Source organism: Melanaphis sacchari, unplaced genomic scaffold (assembly GCF_002803265.2).
Source record: "Melanaphis sacchari strain LSU unplaced genomic scaffold, SCAv2.0 Contig40_pilon_pilon, whole genome shotgun sequence".
Classification (NCBI taxonomy): domain Eukaryota; kingdom Metazoa; phylum Arthropoda; class Insecta; order Hemiptera; family Aphididae; genus Melanaphis; species Melanaphis sacchari.
In genome coordinates this window covers 1,217,794-1,239,657 of record NW_020271264.1, presented here as the reverse complement: position 1 = coordinate 1,239,657, position 21,864 = coordinate 1,217,794, and the positions used below count along the sequence as shown (strand labels likewise).

The 21,864-nt window shown below is 31.9% G+C and overlaps 1 protein-coding gene across 1 annotated transcript; it reads right to left on the bottom strand.

The window, feature by feature from the left end:
* Positions 1-6,862: 6,862 nt before the first annotated feature.
* Positions 6,863-8,113, bottom strand: LOC112597346 (enhancer of split mbeta protein-like). The gene is made up of 2 exons (XM_025343361.1): positions 7,778-8,113; positions 6,863-7,556 (listed from the first exon to the last, which is right to left on the bottom strand). Exons 1-2 carry the CDS (start codon positions 7,922-7,924, stop codon positions 7,059-7,061), a joined length of 645 nt encoding a protein of 214 aa, XP_025199146.1. The 5' UTR covers positions 7,925-8,113; the 3' UTR covers positions 6,863-7,058.
* Positions 8,114-21,864: the final 13,751 nt, after the last annotated feature.

Genomic DNA, 21,864 nt, shown 5'->3' with positions numbered 1-21,864 from the left:
CTCCAAGATTTAAAGAGATATAGCAGTATATATATATATCACGTGGCTCGTGGTATGTGAACACGTGGTATATATTCTAAAAGGTCTAATAAAGGGGGATACATTTGGGGTTCTTCCACCCTGCAGAAGGCTATAGTATATACGAGGAGAGAGGTATCGACAATTGTGTAAGTATATGAGAGGGCGCGAGCGTGGGATAAAATAATACTCGAGTTTGCGGAAAATTTTTAAGTTAATCATAACATGTGTCGTGTGTCGTGTGTACCTACGTATAATGAATATGATACACTAGTACCTTAAACATATACCTAATAATCGGTTTCCAGGACTTTACAACACATCTTGATGCAACTCGTCACATCGTCATTAGAACTTATAGTTTATCTGCAGTTATACACAATACACATATACAAATATAATATGGACAGTATTCAGGTAAAGATAAACAAAAATTTCTGATTTACATTAAATTAAATGTAATGGATTTTTCATTAATTACAGCCAATTTAAAACAAAAAAATAATAAGATGATAATATGTTATGTGTTGCGGTAATGAAAATAACATTGTAAAACATTTTTTTCGACCAGACAACTAAAAAAAAAAAAAATTACCTGAACATTGATTTATTCTTCTTTATACCTATGCAGTGGTATATTGTAGCTTATTTGAAAACAAGGTATTCGCTGTGACATGTCCTATATATGTAGACGAGTAAACAACTTCAATAATACATGTAATTTATATTACGTACATAATATCCATAGAATGCATTATTATTGTCATGTCCTAAAGCAGTGGCAATGAGATGGATGATATAATTTTGTCAACTCTATGGAACATGACAATTTTATAATATAATTACGTATAAATATAAATTGTATTATTATATTATGGGCGTGAACGATCGGGAAACAAGTCATCACCGCGGCGAAGCTATACTATATATAGTGATAAATTATAATATATTATAGTGTTATATTTAACTATTCAAGTAACTGAAACGGTGTACAATTATATTGTGTATAGTGACTTAAGTATTATACAAAGTGATTATTACCAAGTATGTTCATACACATGTTTTCCTAGTAGTAGTATTTAAATTCTGATTTCTGAAAATGTTAAGTATACATAAAATAATACTTAAGAGCCATACTAACAGTTATTTAGATTTTTTATATAATTCAAAAATTGTCAGTAACGATACGATGTTCTATTTTTATAAATTAATACCAACCATTTTTACTGTAAATTGTTAGCAGTTGATTTTTTTTTTTTAATTAAATATTAAAATCGAAATTCAATCACATAATTTCTGCGTTAATAAAATATATATGTTTTAAAAATGTTAAAATTAATATACTTAGTAAATGGTTTACAAAATATTAAATTTATATAATATTAGGCTAGGTTAGATAAAACTTATAATATTTATGATTATTATTAATTATAAAGTTTTATAAATAATCATAACATAACGGTTATATCTTTTTAATCCTTCGTAATTATGGATCTTATTGTTCTTATAGTACTTAAAGTCAAATAACTCAAAAACTGCCAGTTCGAATTTTTAATTTTCATTCATTGTATCAAAATATTTAAAAACAAAATGTTATCTGATTAAAAATTTACGGCAAAAATATATGATTATCATTTAGAAATAAATACATTTATATAGCCAAAGCAATATGAATAATATATATTAGACAATTTTAATTTACTTGAAAATATGTTAAATTATTAGTTAAGTATTTTATTATATATTAGCATTTCAAAAATTAAAATTAAAATGAATTAAAAATAGGTTGGTGACCATACTTGAAAAATTACCCTAAATAAATGTACTATAATGTGTAATATGATATATTATATATTTATGTATTACTAACTGTATTACCCAATTTCATCCATATTAAAATTAAACTATTTTTCTATCGTTCTCCGTTTTGCTTCAATCGAAATGCATAATACAAATACGATTAATTTCATGATTTTCCGTTTCTTAATTCTGACATATTTTTATGTCAACATGAAAATACTAAAAATAATTTCAACGAATGCCTAAAAATCAATGAAAATCCAATATGTCAAGATTACCAAGTTCGTCTTTATATGACGTTTGTCGTTTACTTCAACAATATGTTCAGAATTCAGCAGGCAAATAAATATAATCATTATATGATATGATTGTGTTCATATTAATTCGACTTTAAGATGTGAGTGCTTTTCTTTTGAACAATATGTGAAAATATGCCTTATTTAAACTAATGTATCATAATAATAATTTAATCTGTAACAATTACAACTATTTAAATGAACAAAAAGATGTGCGATTTTCATGAGACAAAACAAAGTTCAGATTTTACTATGTACAGCTTTCGAGTATCGTGAGGAATCTATAAGGAATAACTTTTATTTAAAACGATCTAGTTGTCTTTGAGTTTGTAGCGGAGACAAACAAACAACATTAATTTATAGATAATATCACGGTATAGTTGGCTAAATCGAAGGTGGCGTCGAGTTAGAAAATAATGATAATAATAGCAGCGTTGATTAGGCCATTACAAAACACGAACAACTACACTGCTATGTCCTCTCATCGTCTGCCACACTCGAGAGAAAGAGAGACGAACGCAGAGTCGTGGACCTATACGGAGAGAGAAAAACGAAATACGACTGTACATGACGCGCGACGTCCGTGTGTACAAGTATAATATTATATTACGTTATGTGCGTTTCCGGTGGGTACCGGACCGGATGGGGACGGCCTCTACTAAATGGATTTCACTACGGTCTTTTTCTTCTCCGCGTGCCGCCGCCTCAGCGTCGAGTCTTCGACCTCTCCTAAAAAAAAAAAACACCGTTTTTCATCTCATTTGTTGCGCGCCCGACCTGCATCGTCCGTTGCAACGTTGCACTTGCGCATTAGGTACTCTCGAACGTCAGTCCGGTATATTGTTCATACGTTCACACACGCATACCATACACGATATAACAAAGTTATTGCTGCAGATGTGTTATTGTATGGCTATGTATATTATATGCATATATAGATAGATAATAAGTACTTGTATACCCGCGCGCGTGTGACGGATAAGTTTTATTTTTTTATTTGCGTGAACCATTTTTTATGGACGATAGTATAACATGATAATATAATGTATTATGCGCGTCGTGTGAACATATGAAAAACAACACATTGTGCATGGCCAGCGCCGATTTTATGTTATCAACTATTATTTGTCTAACGATGTAATAGTTATAGGCATAATACGAGTATATGAATTATAAAATATTATTTGATACATAATGAGAGGTCAGTTTAGAAAGAATTTTAGAAATTTTGGATAGAAAAGTTGGTAAGTCGGTTTTATTTTTTAAGAGGCTATAATCAAGAAATTAATATTTACCGTATGCCTGCGAACAGTCAGGGAATTTAAGCTCAAATGCTATGTATAGTAACATACTTGTATGGGAGAATATAATCTGTACGGGAACGCACTAGGTGGTGGTAATTGATTTTTAATATGTAGTTATCCTTGAAAACTTACTAATTTTAAAACTTATGATAAAATAACTATTTGGGCGATTATTTTCTCCTCGTCTGACCGAAATTCAAGACGAGTTTTCCGGGTATATACGACCTGAAGTCTGTGGCATATATTATATATGTCTAATGTAATAATATTGTCCCGTACCCTCCGCGCGCACATTACAAAAATCGTCCGACCATAATATTGTGTGGGGACTAGATCACCATATTTTTTTTATGAAATACCTAATGATTTTTAAGAAAAATCTTGAAAAATAATAAATTGTGATTATTATAGCTATATATACCTATATATTTTAAAATATATTCTAACACATTTAGGGCAATTTATGAATTTTATTCAACAGTACAACACCGCAACTATTATTAAGTGCGTATATAGTATAATACTATATAAGTATACTACATAGTACATACATAACTATACTAACTAGACTATATAAAAAATTAAAGATAAAAGTTGTCTAAAATTGATTTTAAAAAAGAATGTGAAATGGGGAGAAGAGTATAATATTCAATATAGATAGTACTTATTTTAAGCTGAACCATTTTTGTAAACAATAAATACTGTTGGATTAATATAAATTATATTAAAACTTTCAAATTACCATAACCTCCATATTTTCCAAACCAGCCATTTTCATAAGTCTATTTATCTTCATTGGCGTGTACAAGTGGCAGGAAGTTAGGGATTACATCCCTTACATTGTATTTTTTTTTTTTAAGTGACCTATCACTATTATATTATTTATTTTTATACATTAGTTAATACCTTTGTCCCCCGATAAAATAGAATTACATGTATGTAGTGGCAAAAAATACGTATTTCAGATCCATCCTTGTTAAAATCAACATTTTTGAAAAATATTGTATTAATAGACAGCAACAGACAACTATATATTATCAGCATATACTTAAATAGAAATAATCAATTTATTCAATAATAAAAACTAATATTCACGTCATTTCCGTGAATGTGCTAGTCTATAGTTTTGAAATTTACAAGATATTATACTACCTACTGCCATTGTCTAATCAAAATCACACGGAGCGGTTAAAATTGCGAATTTCCTACACTATTCTGTTAAAATGTAAATTTTTTATGAACATTTTTTACGATTTTAGTGTATATGGTGATCCTGACATGCAAGTTTATAGTTTTGAAATTCACAATGCACTTTTTTCCTGATAAAATGAGGTAAAATGAAAAATACACGGAGATGTCGACAGAAGAAAATGGACCTTTTCGAAAATATTTATCTTTTTGCGAACACTACATATTATAAGGACGCGCGCCAGTGGAAAGGATCCCGTGAAAACGTCGTTCTACAGTTTCGAAATTCGCTAGAGACTCCTTTGCCGTCACGCGTGGAGACATCAGCAATACGCGTATTTCCTACCCGGTCCTAGAAAAATGATTAAAATTATAAATTCGATAAAACATAACATGTAGATCGAGTAATATTCTAATAGACATTATAAATCACAAAAAAAAAATAAATAATATTAATATTATGATTAAAACAATGTCATGCGCGTCGTGTCGCGTACACTCGTGCGCTTCACAGTCGCGTCGCGTCCCAAGTCCTAATCGAGTACTAAACACACACACGCACGCGCGCGAATAGCACACGGTCAGTCGTAGCTTACAGTGTTATTATCGTACCTGTCCATAATGATAATAATGATAATGATGATGATGATGATAATAATAATAATAATAATAATAATATTACATTATGCGGCGGGTACGCACACACGGCGGCGGCGGGGGGGGGGAGTAATTTTTTTTTTCGTGTATTTCGTCCGGCGTCCGGGCGGCGATTAGTGTGCGGCGTGTGATGGGATATCGCGCCGGTCACGTACGGCGTGCCGCCGCTTACGGACGCAGTGAACACACCGTCGCCGCCGCCGCGCGACCATCCGCACACCGACGCACACCGACGAGGATCGTAAATACCGGAACCGATATATTATAACGTCAATGCAAACACGTAATAATAATAAAAATATTATATTATTATTATATATATCGCATGTAGGGGGCACACACACACACACACGCGAGCTCGCGCGCGCCCGGAGATACGTGAGCGCGCGCCGCGCTCGTCACGACGACACGTCGTATCGGATTGTGTATTTTTCGTGTTCGCCTGCGCCAGTGTGTGTGTGTGTGTGTGTGCGTACCCGCATAATCGGTCACGGTTTCTGCGCGCCACCGCACGCCGCCGCACCACCGAACCGGCACACCGTGAGAACTTGGCTTCGTCGTCTTCTTCTTCGCCGCCGCCGTCGTCGTCGTCGTCCGAACAATACCGGCCCCGGCGGTGAATCGTCATATTATTATTATTATTATTTTCATCGTCGTCGTCGTCGTAGCTGTTGTAATGGTCCCGTCGCCGTTGTCGCGTCGTGTTTTCGTACACATACACACACACACACATATATATATTTATTATTATATATTATTATATATTATTATTATTGTTTCCTACGCACAAGACCTCGCCACTAGTCATGTATATAGGTATATATTATTATAATACCTGTATACCGTGTCGTGTGCATACCTGTGTTTAGTGAACAGTTTTTTCATCGCTTTTTTTCTCCTCTCGTCAATTTTTTTCTCTTCACTGTCTCACCGCGTTCCCCTATTTCGACCTGCGGTTCCCAGAACCGAACGGTTTAGTCACGTACGAACACAAATTGACTTATCGTCTCGGCGGTCCGCGGGGGCATTATGATACGACGGTCATGTCGTCGTCGAAACGACGACGACGACGACAGCAAATTGATTGATCGATCGATATTTTTTTTTTACTTAAAAGGAAAAAACAATAAAACGTATGAGATATGTTTGAATATACTTAATGTATTCTTGTAAAACACATAATATTTATTATTATCACAGATACGCTTTTTTTTTTTTTTTTAGATCTTCCGCACAAACGCAGAATAATTCTTATACATAATATATATACTGTGGGATACATTTTTTTTTATTTTTTAAACATATTGTGCTATATGTATATTATTATTTCACAATCAAAAAAATGTCTTAAGTTCTATTTCAATGCAATATATACCTAAATATTATATACGCATATAAACAATATACGTATATAAATACAAAAAAAGAGGTATTTTTAATTTTTTTGGTAAATAGCCGTAATGCCGTATCCACTGCAACCATTATATTATTATACATTTATAAAATATGTTTTTTACCCAAAAAAAGAATGGTAGTCAACGAATTAATGATAAAAAAAAAAAAAAAATACTAAAACATAAAAATAATACTATCTCGAAAAAAAAAATAAATAATATGATAATATATGATAAGCAAACAACAAACTTTTTAGTAATAATAATATTATAAAACTTATATAATAACCTATAATTGTCTTCATGTAGTATACAATATCTCTACATCGGGGTCGAATATCAGTCTTAGTCGGGGGGCGTTGAAGGGGGGGAAAGGTTTTACGAAAATAAACACTTCGTGTTTACCACGGTCTCCAACAGACCGAATTTGGGTCTTCTTTGAGCTCGCTTCCGGGTGTAGACGGTGGCGTGTACGGTCTATACTGGTCGGCGGCAGTGGTGGCGACGTTGGTGGCTGTACCGGAAGGGGAACGGTTGGAGTCGACGTCGATTTTGCGCATGCAAGCTCCCAAGTGGTGTAGGAGTTTGACGCCAGCGGATGGGTCGACGGGCGGCGATCGGACGTCGGACGTCAGGTAGTTGGACACTTCGGTGGCGCAGTGCGCGAAACCGGCGCGGAACTTATCGGCGTACACTGAATCGACTCCAGTCAGTCCGAGCGCGTTGTGCCGCTTAAGCTTGTGTAAGTGCCGGACTGTCAGTTCCAGTATGTCGGCCTTCTCTAGTTTACTGACGTTCTCGCCTTCGGCCTGCAGCGTGACTACCATCAGGTCTTTGAGCTCGTCCAGGCACCGGTTGATCCGGGCGCGACGTTTGCGTTCCAAAAGCGGTTTCATCACCTGATGATAAGAAATTTTTTATTAAAAACGGAAGCTATAGATATATTATACGATAGGTCGTACGATCATCGTCCGAGTATAAAATTATTATTATATTATCGTTGACCGATCGCGTTTCAAATGAAACGTATATTATATTATTATACTCGACGGACCGACGAAAAACCGAAAAAATTAAAATATAATATATAAACAGCGAAAAAATAGTAATCGATTCTTACCTTTCTGTATTGATAAGTCCGCGACACGGGTTGTTCGTCGTATTCGGACCCGGTCTGGTGTTGGTGCTGGTACTGTTGCTGTTGCTGTTGCATTTGCATGTGCATCTGTACTCGGTACGACGGTCTGAGTTCGGCGGCTGGACGCATTTCGAAACAATCGCGGTCTGCGTTGGATATAATATTATAATATAAATTATATTATTATATTGTTATGATATCGATGAACGACACTTCGAAAGGATACTCGAAATCGTCAGTCCAATATTATTATTTTAAAAATATATGACTGTCGACAAAACGCACACACACACACAAGACAATATTATTATTATTAACAGTAATAATATTTTTACAAAAATATGTTTTATGTAATACGGGAGATTACGACGGAAAAAAATATAAAAAACGTGTGTAGCAAAAAATTCGTAAGACGGACGAGAGCGTGTTGACTGCTCGATGCGGATCGTACGAATGACGGCATGACCCAAGGGCACGGCCGGTTTTATATAGACGGCCGCGGTGGGACGGCGGCGGGAAGTGTGCTGCGGCGGCGGCGGCGGCGTGTGACGGGGCGCCCGTGGGAATCTTGGTCGCATTCCCACAGTGCGCGCACCGCCGGTTGTGCAGCGCGCGGGACACGCACACAACAACAACAATATACACATACACATATATATTATTATATCATTGTAGGCATGCCCGCGAGAGGGGCGCCGCCTCGGGCCGCCGACCACGGTAACAGCAGTAGACGTGCACAACACGCGCGCACACCTGCCACGCGCTAATTTAGAGGTACGGCGGCGCGCGCTTCCACACACACACACACACGCGAGCGCGCAAACACACATACACACACACACGACCGATCGCGCGCGCGCTCGCGTACGCACGCACGCACGCCATTATACACACACGGGTGTGCGTGCGTGTATTATAGTATTATTATTATTATTATTATTATTATACATTATACCGTCATTGTCCGCGGTGGTAGGTATATAGGTACGCATATTATTATCATTAATATAACAGACGCGCACGCGCTCCCCTAACCTTTTGTAGACGACGTCTTTTCGCGTCCTCGTCCGCGTCGATTATATTATTATTATTATTATTATTAAGATTCGGCTCCCACGGTCGTCGTGTACGAGCGCGCGCGCGCGCGCGTGTGTGTGTGTGTGTGTGTGTACGTGTGTGCTTGCGTATTTATTTAAACTCGCGTATGTGTCGTACGCGCCGCCGTATACCTCGGCTGGAGCACCGAGCGAGTTTTCCTCCGGAACGCGGAACATAATATGAGTACCTCTTAAGTATCTAAACCGTTTTCCTCTACGTCGTGAAGATATAATAATAGTCGTCAACGTCGCTCGCCGATTTAAGTCGTCATTTTTTTGACAGAATATTGTCGTTCTAGACGTTTTTATGCGTACATACATAATAATAATAATATGTAATAGCTAGTATAAGACAAGAAAATAAATTACGTTGAAAAGTCACCGTGATAAAATGTACATCGTCTACCTCCCAGTAAAACATTACGTACCTACATAGTTCTTTGTAATTGATTTTTTCGACTTTATTAAGGCTTTGAATCAAGTTGTATCCTGTAAAAGTACATAAGTCATGTTTATTAATACTCGAAGTGTTATAAATAAGTGCTTATATAATATATAAATGAGAATGTAAATCAATTAATTTATGCAGTCATAATATTATAATAAATTATTTTATTTTACATGAATTTGAGAACACCATAGAAGAGAATGATAATAGAACCTTTTTTTTTTTTTAGGAAATATTTTCTCAAAGGTGTGCTTACAGTGCGATCAGGTCGACTATGAAAATTGAATTGATCTAAATTTTATTGAGGCATTGAAAATAATAAATACGTATATAAATGTTTTGTATTGGTTATTATTACATATCAGTGGCGAATCGTGGTAATTTTACAGTGTAGTGATTTAACGTTTTAGTGCTATCAACTCTCACCGATCTTAACCAAAAAAAAAAAAAAATGTTTACAAAATTATATTCACTAAACAACAACTAACCGGAAATGCGGTAGATACAAATATTATTAATATTATATTTTATGCATATTGTACCTTATATTGCATTCAAGTTATAAATATATACGTATACAATATGTGAAAAACATTTAGTACTGAAGTATAAAGTAACGTTTAAACTATAGTTTTATAATAATTCTATCCCATCAACATTAATAAAATATAAAATTAATAAGTATAAGCTTTTTGATTTTGAAAACAGTCTATACTATTTATTTGTAGACATATCGAATTGTAGCAATTTTAAAAATAAAAAAAAATCCCTAGTTAGAATAATTCCTACAATACATTATAACAGCATTTAGACATTTAGTTGTACACAATATATTATTATAATATATAATTACTTCATGTCTATACTCTATACATGACTAAAACAGCAACCCAAAACCTTCGAAACAGATATCTCGGAATCGGTATAAAAATTATAAAACGTTAATTTCTTTCCTTTTTACGTACATAGGATATCAAAATTATAATTGTCATAACACGCGATTGATGTCAGAACAATTATTAATTTTGATGGTCGTGAAGTAAAGTGGCAACGCCCCTACATTGCGCACATTGAATCTGTTGTACCTATAGATACTATCATCAAATATAATATAAATAATAAAAACAGATTTCATTACATCAGGTGAATCATTAATCACGCCGTAGATATAGATAATATAATATACTACCATATACAGTGTATCAAACGTATATAATTAAATATTAATAAGACCACATAGGTGGCATGATTAGGCGGCGACTATGGTTGGGTCTAAACATCCATGTAGAGTTAGGTATCTATAGATACATATTACGCATACTGTAAAAATATAATCGTTGAGATTTTCTTTTTGTATACGGTGAAAACATCGAAACAGGTCTTTTTTTTCTAAACATTTTCGATCCTTATTTACCACGCCACATGTTTATTCGTTTGTGATTTCACCAATGTATTGATATATTCTTATGCACAGTTGTACTATTATAATATGTTAGTATGTTACACATTTTTAAATACGTACAGCATATAGGTACTCACAACAACGCACGTTTCATGTTTTGAATAGTTTTAATAATAGTCGTAGATTTGTCCTGATAGTTTACATCCTTTTAAATTTTACACGATCATGTTTTAGATTTCTAATTACTATTTCCTAGACTACATTATGTTAATCGCGATCTAATAAATGGTATCAGTATAATATGTAAATACAAGTTTATTTGGAAAGTTGGTTATTAAAAAAAAAAAAAACTAATTTTTGATCACGATTTCTTCACGAGTGTAAAAATATGCAATTAATATTTAATTTTTAAATTTTATATTTACAAGTTTTATTAACTGTTTAGATTTTTAATTTATTTGTATTACATCAGCATTAAAACAATATCATTGTACTGAATTTAATAATGAGTAAGTTAATTCATGTAGAATTATGTTTACAAACATGAAACATATTATACTTATTATTACCATATTAAATTTATTTTAGTTTTAATCAACTTCTAAATTTTTTATGAATGTATCTAATTTCTATGGATATAATAATATTATTTTAGACCAAACATTTTTTGATTAATGAGTTTTGTTAAAATAGATAAAATGTCACCTTTTAAATAGAGTGATTCTTCAAGTATGCTCTTCCCTATTTTCCCTTTAATAATTAATTTATTTAAAATCTGATTTTTGGAACTTTTAAATATATTCAAAAACAAAGATATATAGTAGCCCTAAAAAAGTTGTTTTAATATATTATATAGATTTAATATTTTTAAAAATTATAAATGTGAATACAGTTTCAAATCACCATTAGGTAAAAGCCTAATTTTTCTAAATTTCAAACTCAAAATTATAGGCCTTACATTTTATATACAAAGTTGAATAACTAGGTACTCATTCAAATTTTGGTTATGAGTTATCAAAATTTTCAGAAAAATTATTCACTAAATAATTTACAGTATAGGAAATCGAGGTACTCATTTGAAAAACATCAGGTTGTATTTCTATAGACACCCCTCAATAGTAGTACAAAAAAATCTCAAGAATTTTAAAATGTTATCTTAAGTATTATTATACAAAAATTCCTGAAATCAGTTTTTTCATAGCTACATTATTGAAAAGAAAAAGGGGGTGAGCGTACTTGACGAATCATCCTGTATGTACCTATTATACTATGTAAATGAGAATATTGATATTCGTTTATACGTTTTTAACGGGGAGTAATGTTTATGCAACAATGCATATAACCCGCCGCATAATGTCAAGTGTCACGTTTTTTTTTTTTTTTACACCAGAAACGCATAATTTCAATGCACATTAACGATTTCCTGTTGGAATATATTTCCCTGTGTGAACAAGAGCTATATGGGGTATTTTTAAACAATCCCGGCTGTGGTATTTATTTTACATCCGATGAGTGAAAGTTTGTCGGTAAAAATTATATATACATATATAATATATATAGGATACGGCGCGGTATGCCCCGAACTCGAAAAAAAGCACCGAAACAGATATAGTTCAAGCCCTTTACGACACGATTATACTTTACGTTTTCGATCACGATCCCGCGGCTGAGTTCAATGCAAGAGATCACTATATTATGTGCATACTTGCTCGCAGGAACTGTATAATATGAATTATATAGCGACAAAATATGTTGAAAAAAAATAGCACTCGTGGAATATTTTCGTGTACCTATAAATATAGGCGTTTGTATAATAATTCGCTTTATAATAGGTGTTGGCAGTTGACAATGTACCGATATCATGTATAATATGTTGAACTCCGTTTATGAATAATGCATTTGATTTTCTTCTTTTATGCACAATATAAACATATAATAACGCGCCGAACAAAAATAAAATATTAACGCACATTTAAAAAGCCGCGTACGTTTGACTTGTGTTCACTGATATATATAAATAATATATATAAATGATGGTATAGGTAGACCTAAAGTAATAGATGAATGATATATCATGTATATATTTATAAACGTTGAGCGGTTTTATTACATACCTAATAAATCCGATTTGATTTATTGGTTAAAATAATCTCATAGAAGTGTTGTTGAAAACGTAATGCAGTGGTTTTTTTTTTCTCAACACGTTTGGATTTAACGTAGGTACTGAAGGTACTCGTTACCTATGGGCTATAATACTTTACTATACGAACAGGTTTCAAACATAAAACCTGCAACTGGCAAAGCGATTGATTCGGAAAACTATACCTGCGCGCACGCGTGTGTGTGTACTGTGTATGTACAGGTACATGATATTATACAGGTTAATTTTTCTTAAGGAAAACAACCGTTTGCTTAGTGTTTACGGAAATATTTGTAATTTTAAGACGTTACCAGACATTAAAACAATATTTTAAAAAAAGTACTATTATTATTATTTTTTAAGTTTTTTTTTTTACATACCTACATTTATAATATGTTCATATTCCGATGCAGCACACTCATCTAAACTTAAAATATTCTATGGGGTATTGGCCCTAAGTGCAAATTCTGAATCCCATAAAAATGTGTAAATTCTTAAAATCCATATTGTGTACCTAATATCAATGATAAAATTTTATTTTTACATTAAGTGAAGTAATAATTTTTCATACATTTATATAATAAAATTTATAATTGAAATTTAAATGTCAAAAATAAATGTTGGCTGCACACTAATTCCTAACCCATCATTTAATAATAAAAATAATCGACGACGTTATAAACGTAATATTGTTACTTATGTTAAAATATTTATACTTTGTTGTTCATCATATTATATTACCGTTAGCTATATAACAATAATAGTTTAAAAAAATTAATAAATTCGAATTTATAAAAAAAAAACTTAACAAAAATTTATTATAAAAGCTTTAAATCAATATTTTTAACCTATTTATAGTAACAAGGCTGTAAAAAAAATGAAATTCCATAATGCATAATATTTACTTTAATACTTTTAATTAGTGTGTACCCCATCAAAACATGAATAATAATTCAGAAAAAATTTTTACTGCAATTGTACGTAACTATAGAAGCCACTTAAAATCGTTAGAGAATTAATTTGTAATAATACATTTTTGATAAGACTTGTTTTAAGATGTTAAAATTTAACGAATTATTCGGGGATTATTTACGAAAGATTTTATGTCACCTTATAATAAATTATGTCGTAAGTTGTTAAACGTTAATGAAAATTGGGTGCTAAATTCTTAAATACGCCACTCAATAATAGGTACATTATAATAATATTATCGCCATCAATAATTTACTATACTTATTAGAAATTAGATGTTGATACATTGAGATTCTCAGAAAATTTTACTTTTTATTAAATTAAGAACCTAAGCTTTTCTTTAAAATAGTAAAATAATACTTGAAGAATGATTAAGATAAATAATAGTATAACACATAATTTTATTTCAAAAACGTCACTTGATAATGAGTTTGAGTAATAAATTTTCAAAAACCTGCTTAACCTGCCTTTAGAAAAAGCCTTGTACCTGTCCATGATTGTACTTACATTATATTATATATTCCGAGAACATGCATTAGGTATTTTTACGGTCCGCATACGTATTATAATGACAGCGATAATGAAACAAAATTCATCCATCGTTTTTCCTTTCTTTCAAAGTCCCTTTTAACGGATGAAAACAAAAAGTCCAAGCTGTACGTGTATATTATAATTATTTACAATCACAATATCGTCGCGGCCAAGTATAGTGGGTCTGCACACACACGTTGGTATACATAAACCGCATGTACCTATATATGTAACGCAGTGTTGCGTGTACATATAAACATAAACATAAGAAATCTGTGTTCCTCGCCGGGTAAGTATACCTAACTGTATAATATTGTTCAATATACAATACACACATATATTATGTACCTATACCTTATAGCTATAGGAACCCCGCGAGTTCCGTTATTTTAGGCGTATACAAATGCACCGTGTATACATATTATTATGTGGTATTATTTAGTATACATTTATTTTGTTCCTTGCATAATATATACGCCCGGGCGTAAAAACATAATGTAACAGTTGGCATCCCAAAAATAAATAAAGCAGATAGGTCGCGTTCCGTCCGCGACGTCGTCGTCGTTATATTAATGCACACGCACCTGCAACACGGTCCACGGCGGCCGAGACGGCGGTTCGGCAGCAGCCCACAGCCCGAAAGGGAAACGGAAAACGGTTGTTTATACGTTGTTTTTTTATACACACATCCCGTGAAAGCGAAGGGTGTTGCGGTCTTCGCTTTTTTCTATACTTCTCCGCTATGCCAGATATTATTACTATATACATATACCTAGATATACTGCAGGTAGGTGCATTACTATAATATGCATTGTTTGCCACATGGTAATATTATAAGTATGTGTGCGATGATCAACAGGTATATTGTTGTTGTGCTATATACAACAGGTGGTAACGTCAAGCGACCGGCAACAGGTACCAGTGCAGCGTGCAAGAGAGGTACATGTCTGCTGCAGGGATTCATCGGCGGGTCGATAACTATCTCACGGATATGGGTACCGTTATAATATGATATTTATTGTACGCACCAGCAATGCCGGCACGCGGGTAAGGGGGAAAGTGTATTAAAAATGTGTACGAACGGATTTCGGGGTTGTTACACCCGCGCCGCGGAAGTGCAGCGTGCAGTACCGATGTTTCCGCGGAACAACGTTCGATTTTCAAAAACTCTTCCGAGTACCTGTTCTGCATGCATTACTGCATATTATATTACATTACGGGTCCGCGAAAGGTACACACGGCTCGGTGTTTCCCTTTTTTCTTTTCACCTTTGCAGCCCCGCCTTATGCATAACCCATAAGTACTATATTGTGTAAGAAAATCGAAAATATTGCCATCAAAACCGTTTACCCGGATAAACGGGCGCGGTCTTTACGATGCGTTATTTTTGGTCGATCGTAAACGGGCGACGGGCGACTGCTGCTACAACCCATCGGACGTTTAGATATTTGATATTTCTAATCGTATACGCACAACATACCGGTGCGATCGCAGTGCGGAAATCGCAATCGTAAAACGTGTCGTCCGTTTCGCGGCGGAAACGTCTCGCCACAACGTCACCGACGAGCGTAGGGCGACATCATAATAGTGAGAATAAAAACCACATACGTATTACTACGTCGTACAACATCGTCCTGCCACATAGATTCAACGACTGTTATTTTGCGGAAATCGTCATTATTATTTATATTATTGCTAGCGCGCGCCGGACGAACGCAATACAATATAATGTAATATCGCATCATTTCATAAATGTTTTATGTTTACAGCGTTTACTCGGCTCGCCCGTAGTTTGAACACAATATAAAATTATTGTGAACGTGTACATTTGTAATTTGTACATAATACCGCCGTTAATATATTGGTTACGATGAAGCGTGATAATTATTAAACAATACATACGCGCCAATCGTGTTTATGACACAGCCGTCGGTTGCGAGAGGCTCTATAATATATGGTATCACGAAATTAAAATTTTTAACTCAAACTTTTTTTAGTTCTCAATCAGTAACGATTTGAAACAAAAGTTTTAAAAATTTCTTACCATTAAGTCTTAAAACCATAACCGAAAGATGAAAGAATGGTGGTGTCATACTGGGCCCCGAAATCAAAACTTTTCAGCACTTAATTATAATGAATTTGTAACCAAAGTCTTAAACTTCCAAAATGAATGAGCTTATCTTTTGAAGTACTGGACTGATAGCATTATGACACTTTGAATGATAAAAACATTAATTTCGAACTTTTGAACCTCGAGGGTTGACTTTTTTTATGAATTTCAAATTTTAAATATCATCAAATCTCAGTCATCATCATGGTTTGTGATTAGTTATGTGGAAATGTATAAAATCTTGAAATTGGTGAATTATAATTAGGGCTCTAAAAAATCTTAAAATATGCATGCATTTCTGCTCTTAAAATTTATAATATATGCTCTAAAAATATACAAAAATACTAAAATATTCTCTTAAAAATATTTTATTTTTCATTAAAAACCTAAATCTATAAATTTATTTATTAATAAATAAGGCGTTTTTATAATTTAATTTTTACTAAAAAAAAAAAAAACTGTGCTTAGTCTAAAATATTATACTAACTATATTAAAGTCAGACGAAAACACATACGATACTAACAGACGAATTTATTAACATCAACTGACCGTATTCGTCGTATTCCTTATCGACTGACTATGTTTTTCACAACACACAAATAATTGGGAAAACACACAGTAGGTAAATAGATAGATTATTTAATTATTTATATTTAATCATTTTATTATATTTTTTTTTCAATTTCTAGGAAATTAATATTAAATATTGTATGTTACGTATATTATAATAAGAGTATTCTTTATGGCATATATATTTTTTTCAAATAAAATATGTGAAATATGTACTTAAAATAGAAATTTGACATAATATACACTTAAAAGGAAAAAAGAGTTGAATAACATGCAATACAAAAATTATTGCTTTAAACTTCTACTATACCTAGTTATAATATATAGATCAACCAACGATTTGGCTGTACGGTTTTAATGTTGTATTTGCTCTATACGTCATCGTGACAAATGTAATTTATTTAAATGGTTAACTATTGACGAAACCCGTAATTATTGTGCCGTGTTAATGTGCCATTAGTTATTAGTATTATTACACACAGTTATAATACACGCTATTGCAATATTATCATGCATCCTGTAAAAGGAAATAGAAACAGCTACAAAACAAAATGTGCAGTAAACACGCTTAAAATAAAATCAAGGAGTTTTTGATTTTATAGTACCTATATAATAAAATAATTATTCTTAATATTCTGTTTATTTATTATTAATAAATAATACATAATTAAATTAGATATAAGTTAATTTTAAAAACCAGGAAAATTGAATTCATCAGATTTGAAACTTTTTGGTCATTATTGTCATATAATGTATTTTTACCGTAATACAAGATATACAGCTTATAGAATTACACAATTAAAATATGCCTATACAATGTCACGTAAAACAATTACTACTGCTTAAAGTTTAATAGTCTGAAAATTTCCTGTTCAGATGACACTATAACTTCAAATAAAGTTAATCGAATATAATATTTTAATTTTAAATATCAAAAATTGAAAGAAAAAAAAACAAAAACTTCTTTAGCTGTTTATTCATTCAACTATTGTTCCGGTTTCCTAATATGTCTATACACTGTTAAACAAGTTTGAATCAATTTGCAAGTTATTATACTTATTATATACTTTATTCAATAAATAAATAATCACTTCTTTCGGTCTTAAACAAAAATGTAAATTTGTGCTGACACGCGCATTATATTATACACACCTAATGGTAAGTATGTATAAAGATTCCTTAATCTGTTGCAGTTGTTGAATGAAATTGTCTGGACCCCACTGTGAGTACAAAGCCTATACTCGTTCTACACATTACGTGCGTGATCGTACAAGTATCAGCGTACTTATAGGTACCTATTGGGCATCATTGGCTAAATTGGTACTTATACATAATATATATTATTATTTATTATACATCCGCCACGCGATAATAATATTCGGATTACACGCATTACAAAATATGACGGATGCCAAGATTAATAATTTCAAATGTGCAATAAAATAGTTTATAGCTAGATAAATAACAATAATCAATATACATACTATATTAATTGCAATTTTAGGTACTGAAACTTATAAAAACGCAAAATTTAGAAATTAATAGATTATTAGTATGATGATACCATTCTCTCAAGTCTCAACTTATTTCGACCACAGTAAATAATATATATTATGTTGATTTATAATAGGATGATATTTTGGAGATAGGTTTCAAGTCTATTTTAATTTTTAGTTAATTATTTACTTACATTATTATATATATATTAATTTTCTAGAACATAATCTGCAGCTTTGAATCAATAGTGACCAAACTATATGAATATGGGTTATAATTTTATTTCAATACAAAAATACGAATTTGTGATAATACGTGTTTTTAAAACGAGTCTCTATAGTCTCTTCTGGAAATTAGCAAATTTGGACATGAATCCTTTCTCCTAAACACTGTAAAATGTATTTATTTATAGAATATTAATATTATGTACAAAATTATGTTATACGCCGGGGTTTCGCTAACTACTACTATAATTTAACAAAGTCGGCGATTTCAATATAACACATGTGTATTGTATATAGTGTAACTCTATTTATAATATAATATTTTATTACTTGTACAAAAACATTTATTTTTCGTCAGGGCTCAAGTGCGCCGAGTAGTGGCGGGCGTTGTATATATCACCATTTATACCTTATATAGTCTATAATAGTAAAACTTTTGTTTACGCCCACTTGCTATGCTCTCAACCGAGCTAAACGTTTATTTTTTTTAATCGAAATATACATTATCATATATGCTCTGATATTCCAGTTAATTTTGATCGTGTCCGACTCGATCCGTTTCCTCAACCGATCATTAAAATAATGATACGTCCGCTTGGCCATATATATTATATTATATTGTATACGTGTATTTTATGTACATACATACACACACACACACACACACACACAAATACACAAATATATACTACATATATATGCGTCTATACGTGAGACTTGGGAATTGAGGTAACTACGAACAAGTTGGCGTAGCTAAGCACGCGAACGACTGCCCGCGCGTACGGTGGCAACTGTGTGGAGGCTGCGATTTAATACCATAATACCATGTAATAATGTTATCGTAATGATATAGGCATTATTGTTGCTTAAAATATGAACGTAATAATGGTTAGTCGATATCCTCAATCGATTTGTATGTTAATACTGCAGGACTTCTCACTACGCGTGTTCGTTGTAAAACTTATTATTTTCTAATCAATCGCATATAATAATATTTTTGGATAACTACAGTAGTGGTTATCGAAAAACCACGTGGGTATTATCGTATATATTTGTAATGTTCGTTTTTAAATCTAAAACTAAGCAATTTAAAAAAAAAAAAAAACCATAGTTTTTCGAAAACGTGAGATATTCAGATATATTAAGCATAGCAGATATTTGATAAGTCTGATAATAATAAACGAGGTAAACGTATTGATAACGTATAAGCCGTACAGAGTTGACTCTGATGTATAGAGGATTGCTAATGTTATTATTATTTATTACTACTAATTACCAATCAACTAATAAATCACTTTATTACACTAATATTATATAATAATTTTAACTTACCGATGAGTGATGGATGTCATTGTTGTTATTGATCATTACGTGAACGTTAATATTAATAATATTACACATGGGCGGAAACTTTAACTCTGCAAATATAAACGTGTTTTTATAAGCACCTAAATGTTATAATATAATAGTAAATTGTGAGTATATTACGTCTTTAATTTCCTGACGAATGATGTACATGTGGTCATGTAACTGATGGTGTTAATAATATTTATCATGGATTGTAACTGCTTAGGTAGGTATGTTATGTATTTGGTATTCGTATTGTAAAACCTAAATACTGCATACTACAAATCACAACAATTTGATACAATATATTAAAATATATGATAAAATAGTGTGCAAAGTGTTCATTTCAAGTTATGATGAAGAGGCGATGACAAATCAAATCATTCTTTGTTAAAAACAAATGTAATTGATAATTATAGTTTTAATTGCTTATTTAGTATGCTATTAATTTAATGTTATTAAATGGATATCTTATATATATTATTAAACCGCAGTGCCAATATTTATTATTGTATGTATATATACATAAATTGTTTTTCTATACATATTTAAGACTATCTTTACAGTGTAGTTTTCATTAAAATATTTAATAAACGAGTTATAAGAAATTTAAAAATGTTTTTTTTTTTGCTAATATTATAAACGATATTATTAAACGTTTATAACAACCAACATCATCATCATTCTATCCATTAATTATTTTTTATACTTTTTTTAAATATTACTTATTTAATTTAATGAATTAAGTCCTTGTGAAAGAATCTTAAAGTCCTAACGTCATAAAATTAAATGTGTTAATTGCATCCGAAAAATATCAATCGTGTTGTCTACGTAATGATCAGTTTACATTGAATTTGTTTTCCGTCATCTGCTGAATAAATATATTTATTTTTTTGATATTCCTGTGATAATTATATTTTAAATTGTAATAACTTATAACTAATTATAACTAGTAAAAAAAATAGTTTGCATTTTTAGTAAACATATCGAAAACTTTCTATAAAATGTTTTTGGAGTCAAGACACATGACTGCTTAAATTAAATTTACATAGTGGTAGTTGTATATATATTATATTATTTGAATTGATTATGAATTCACAAAATATGATCAATAAAACGGCATTTTTGAAGCACTCCGAGTTGATAGGGGTACTATTATCAATAAATTCGATGACGTCGCAGCTAAGCATCAACAAAAAAATGTTACTGTGAAGCCTAAACCATGTGAATTGGGTCATAGGTAATAGGTATATAAAGATAATATTAAAAAAAATTTATAATTCATACTATCGATCACTTGTGGGTTGGTAAATGGGAGTATCCGCACGCAACATTTCCCCGAACTATAATTATATATACAATAAAATATAGATTAATATTTTTATTTTTTTTTTTTTAACGGAAGTGATTATATAAGTATGCCAGCTCGCATACGACGTAGTTAAGAAGTTATAGGTTTTTTTTGGAAAAAATAGTGTTTAATATTTATGAGATCGCACATGACACGTTATACAGATATTTATCATAAAGTATATGTAGTGTATCTTCGTATGTCCATTATCTATTTCCAATTTTTGTCCATTTATTTTGTACCCACCGATTGACAAAATCGTATCTATTATCGTACCGGTTTGATTGCATAATATACGTACAAGCCATCGTTCAATAAAATAATATAACATAATTACAGAGAAATTTTATCAATTCGGGCAAATCGTATACACGCGGTC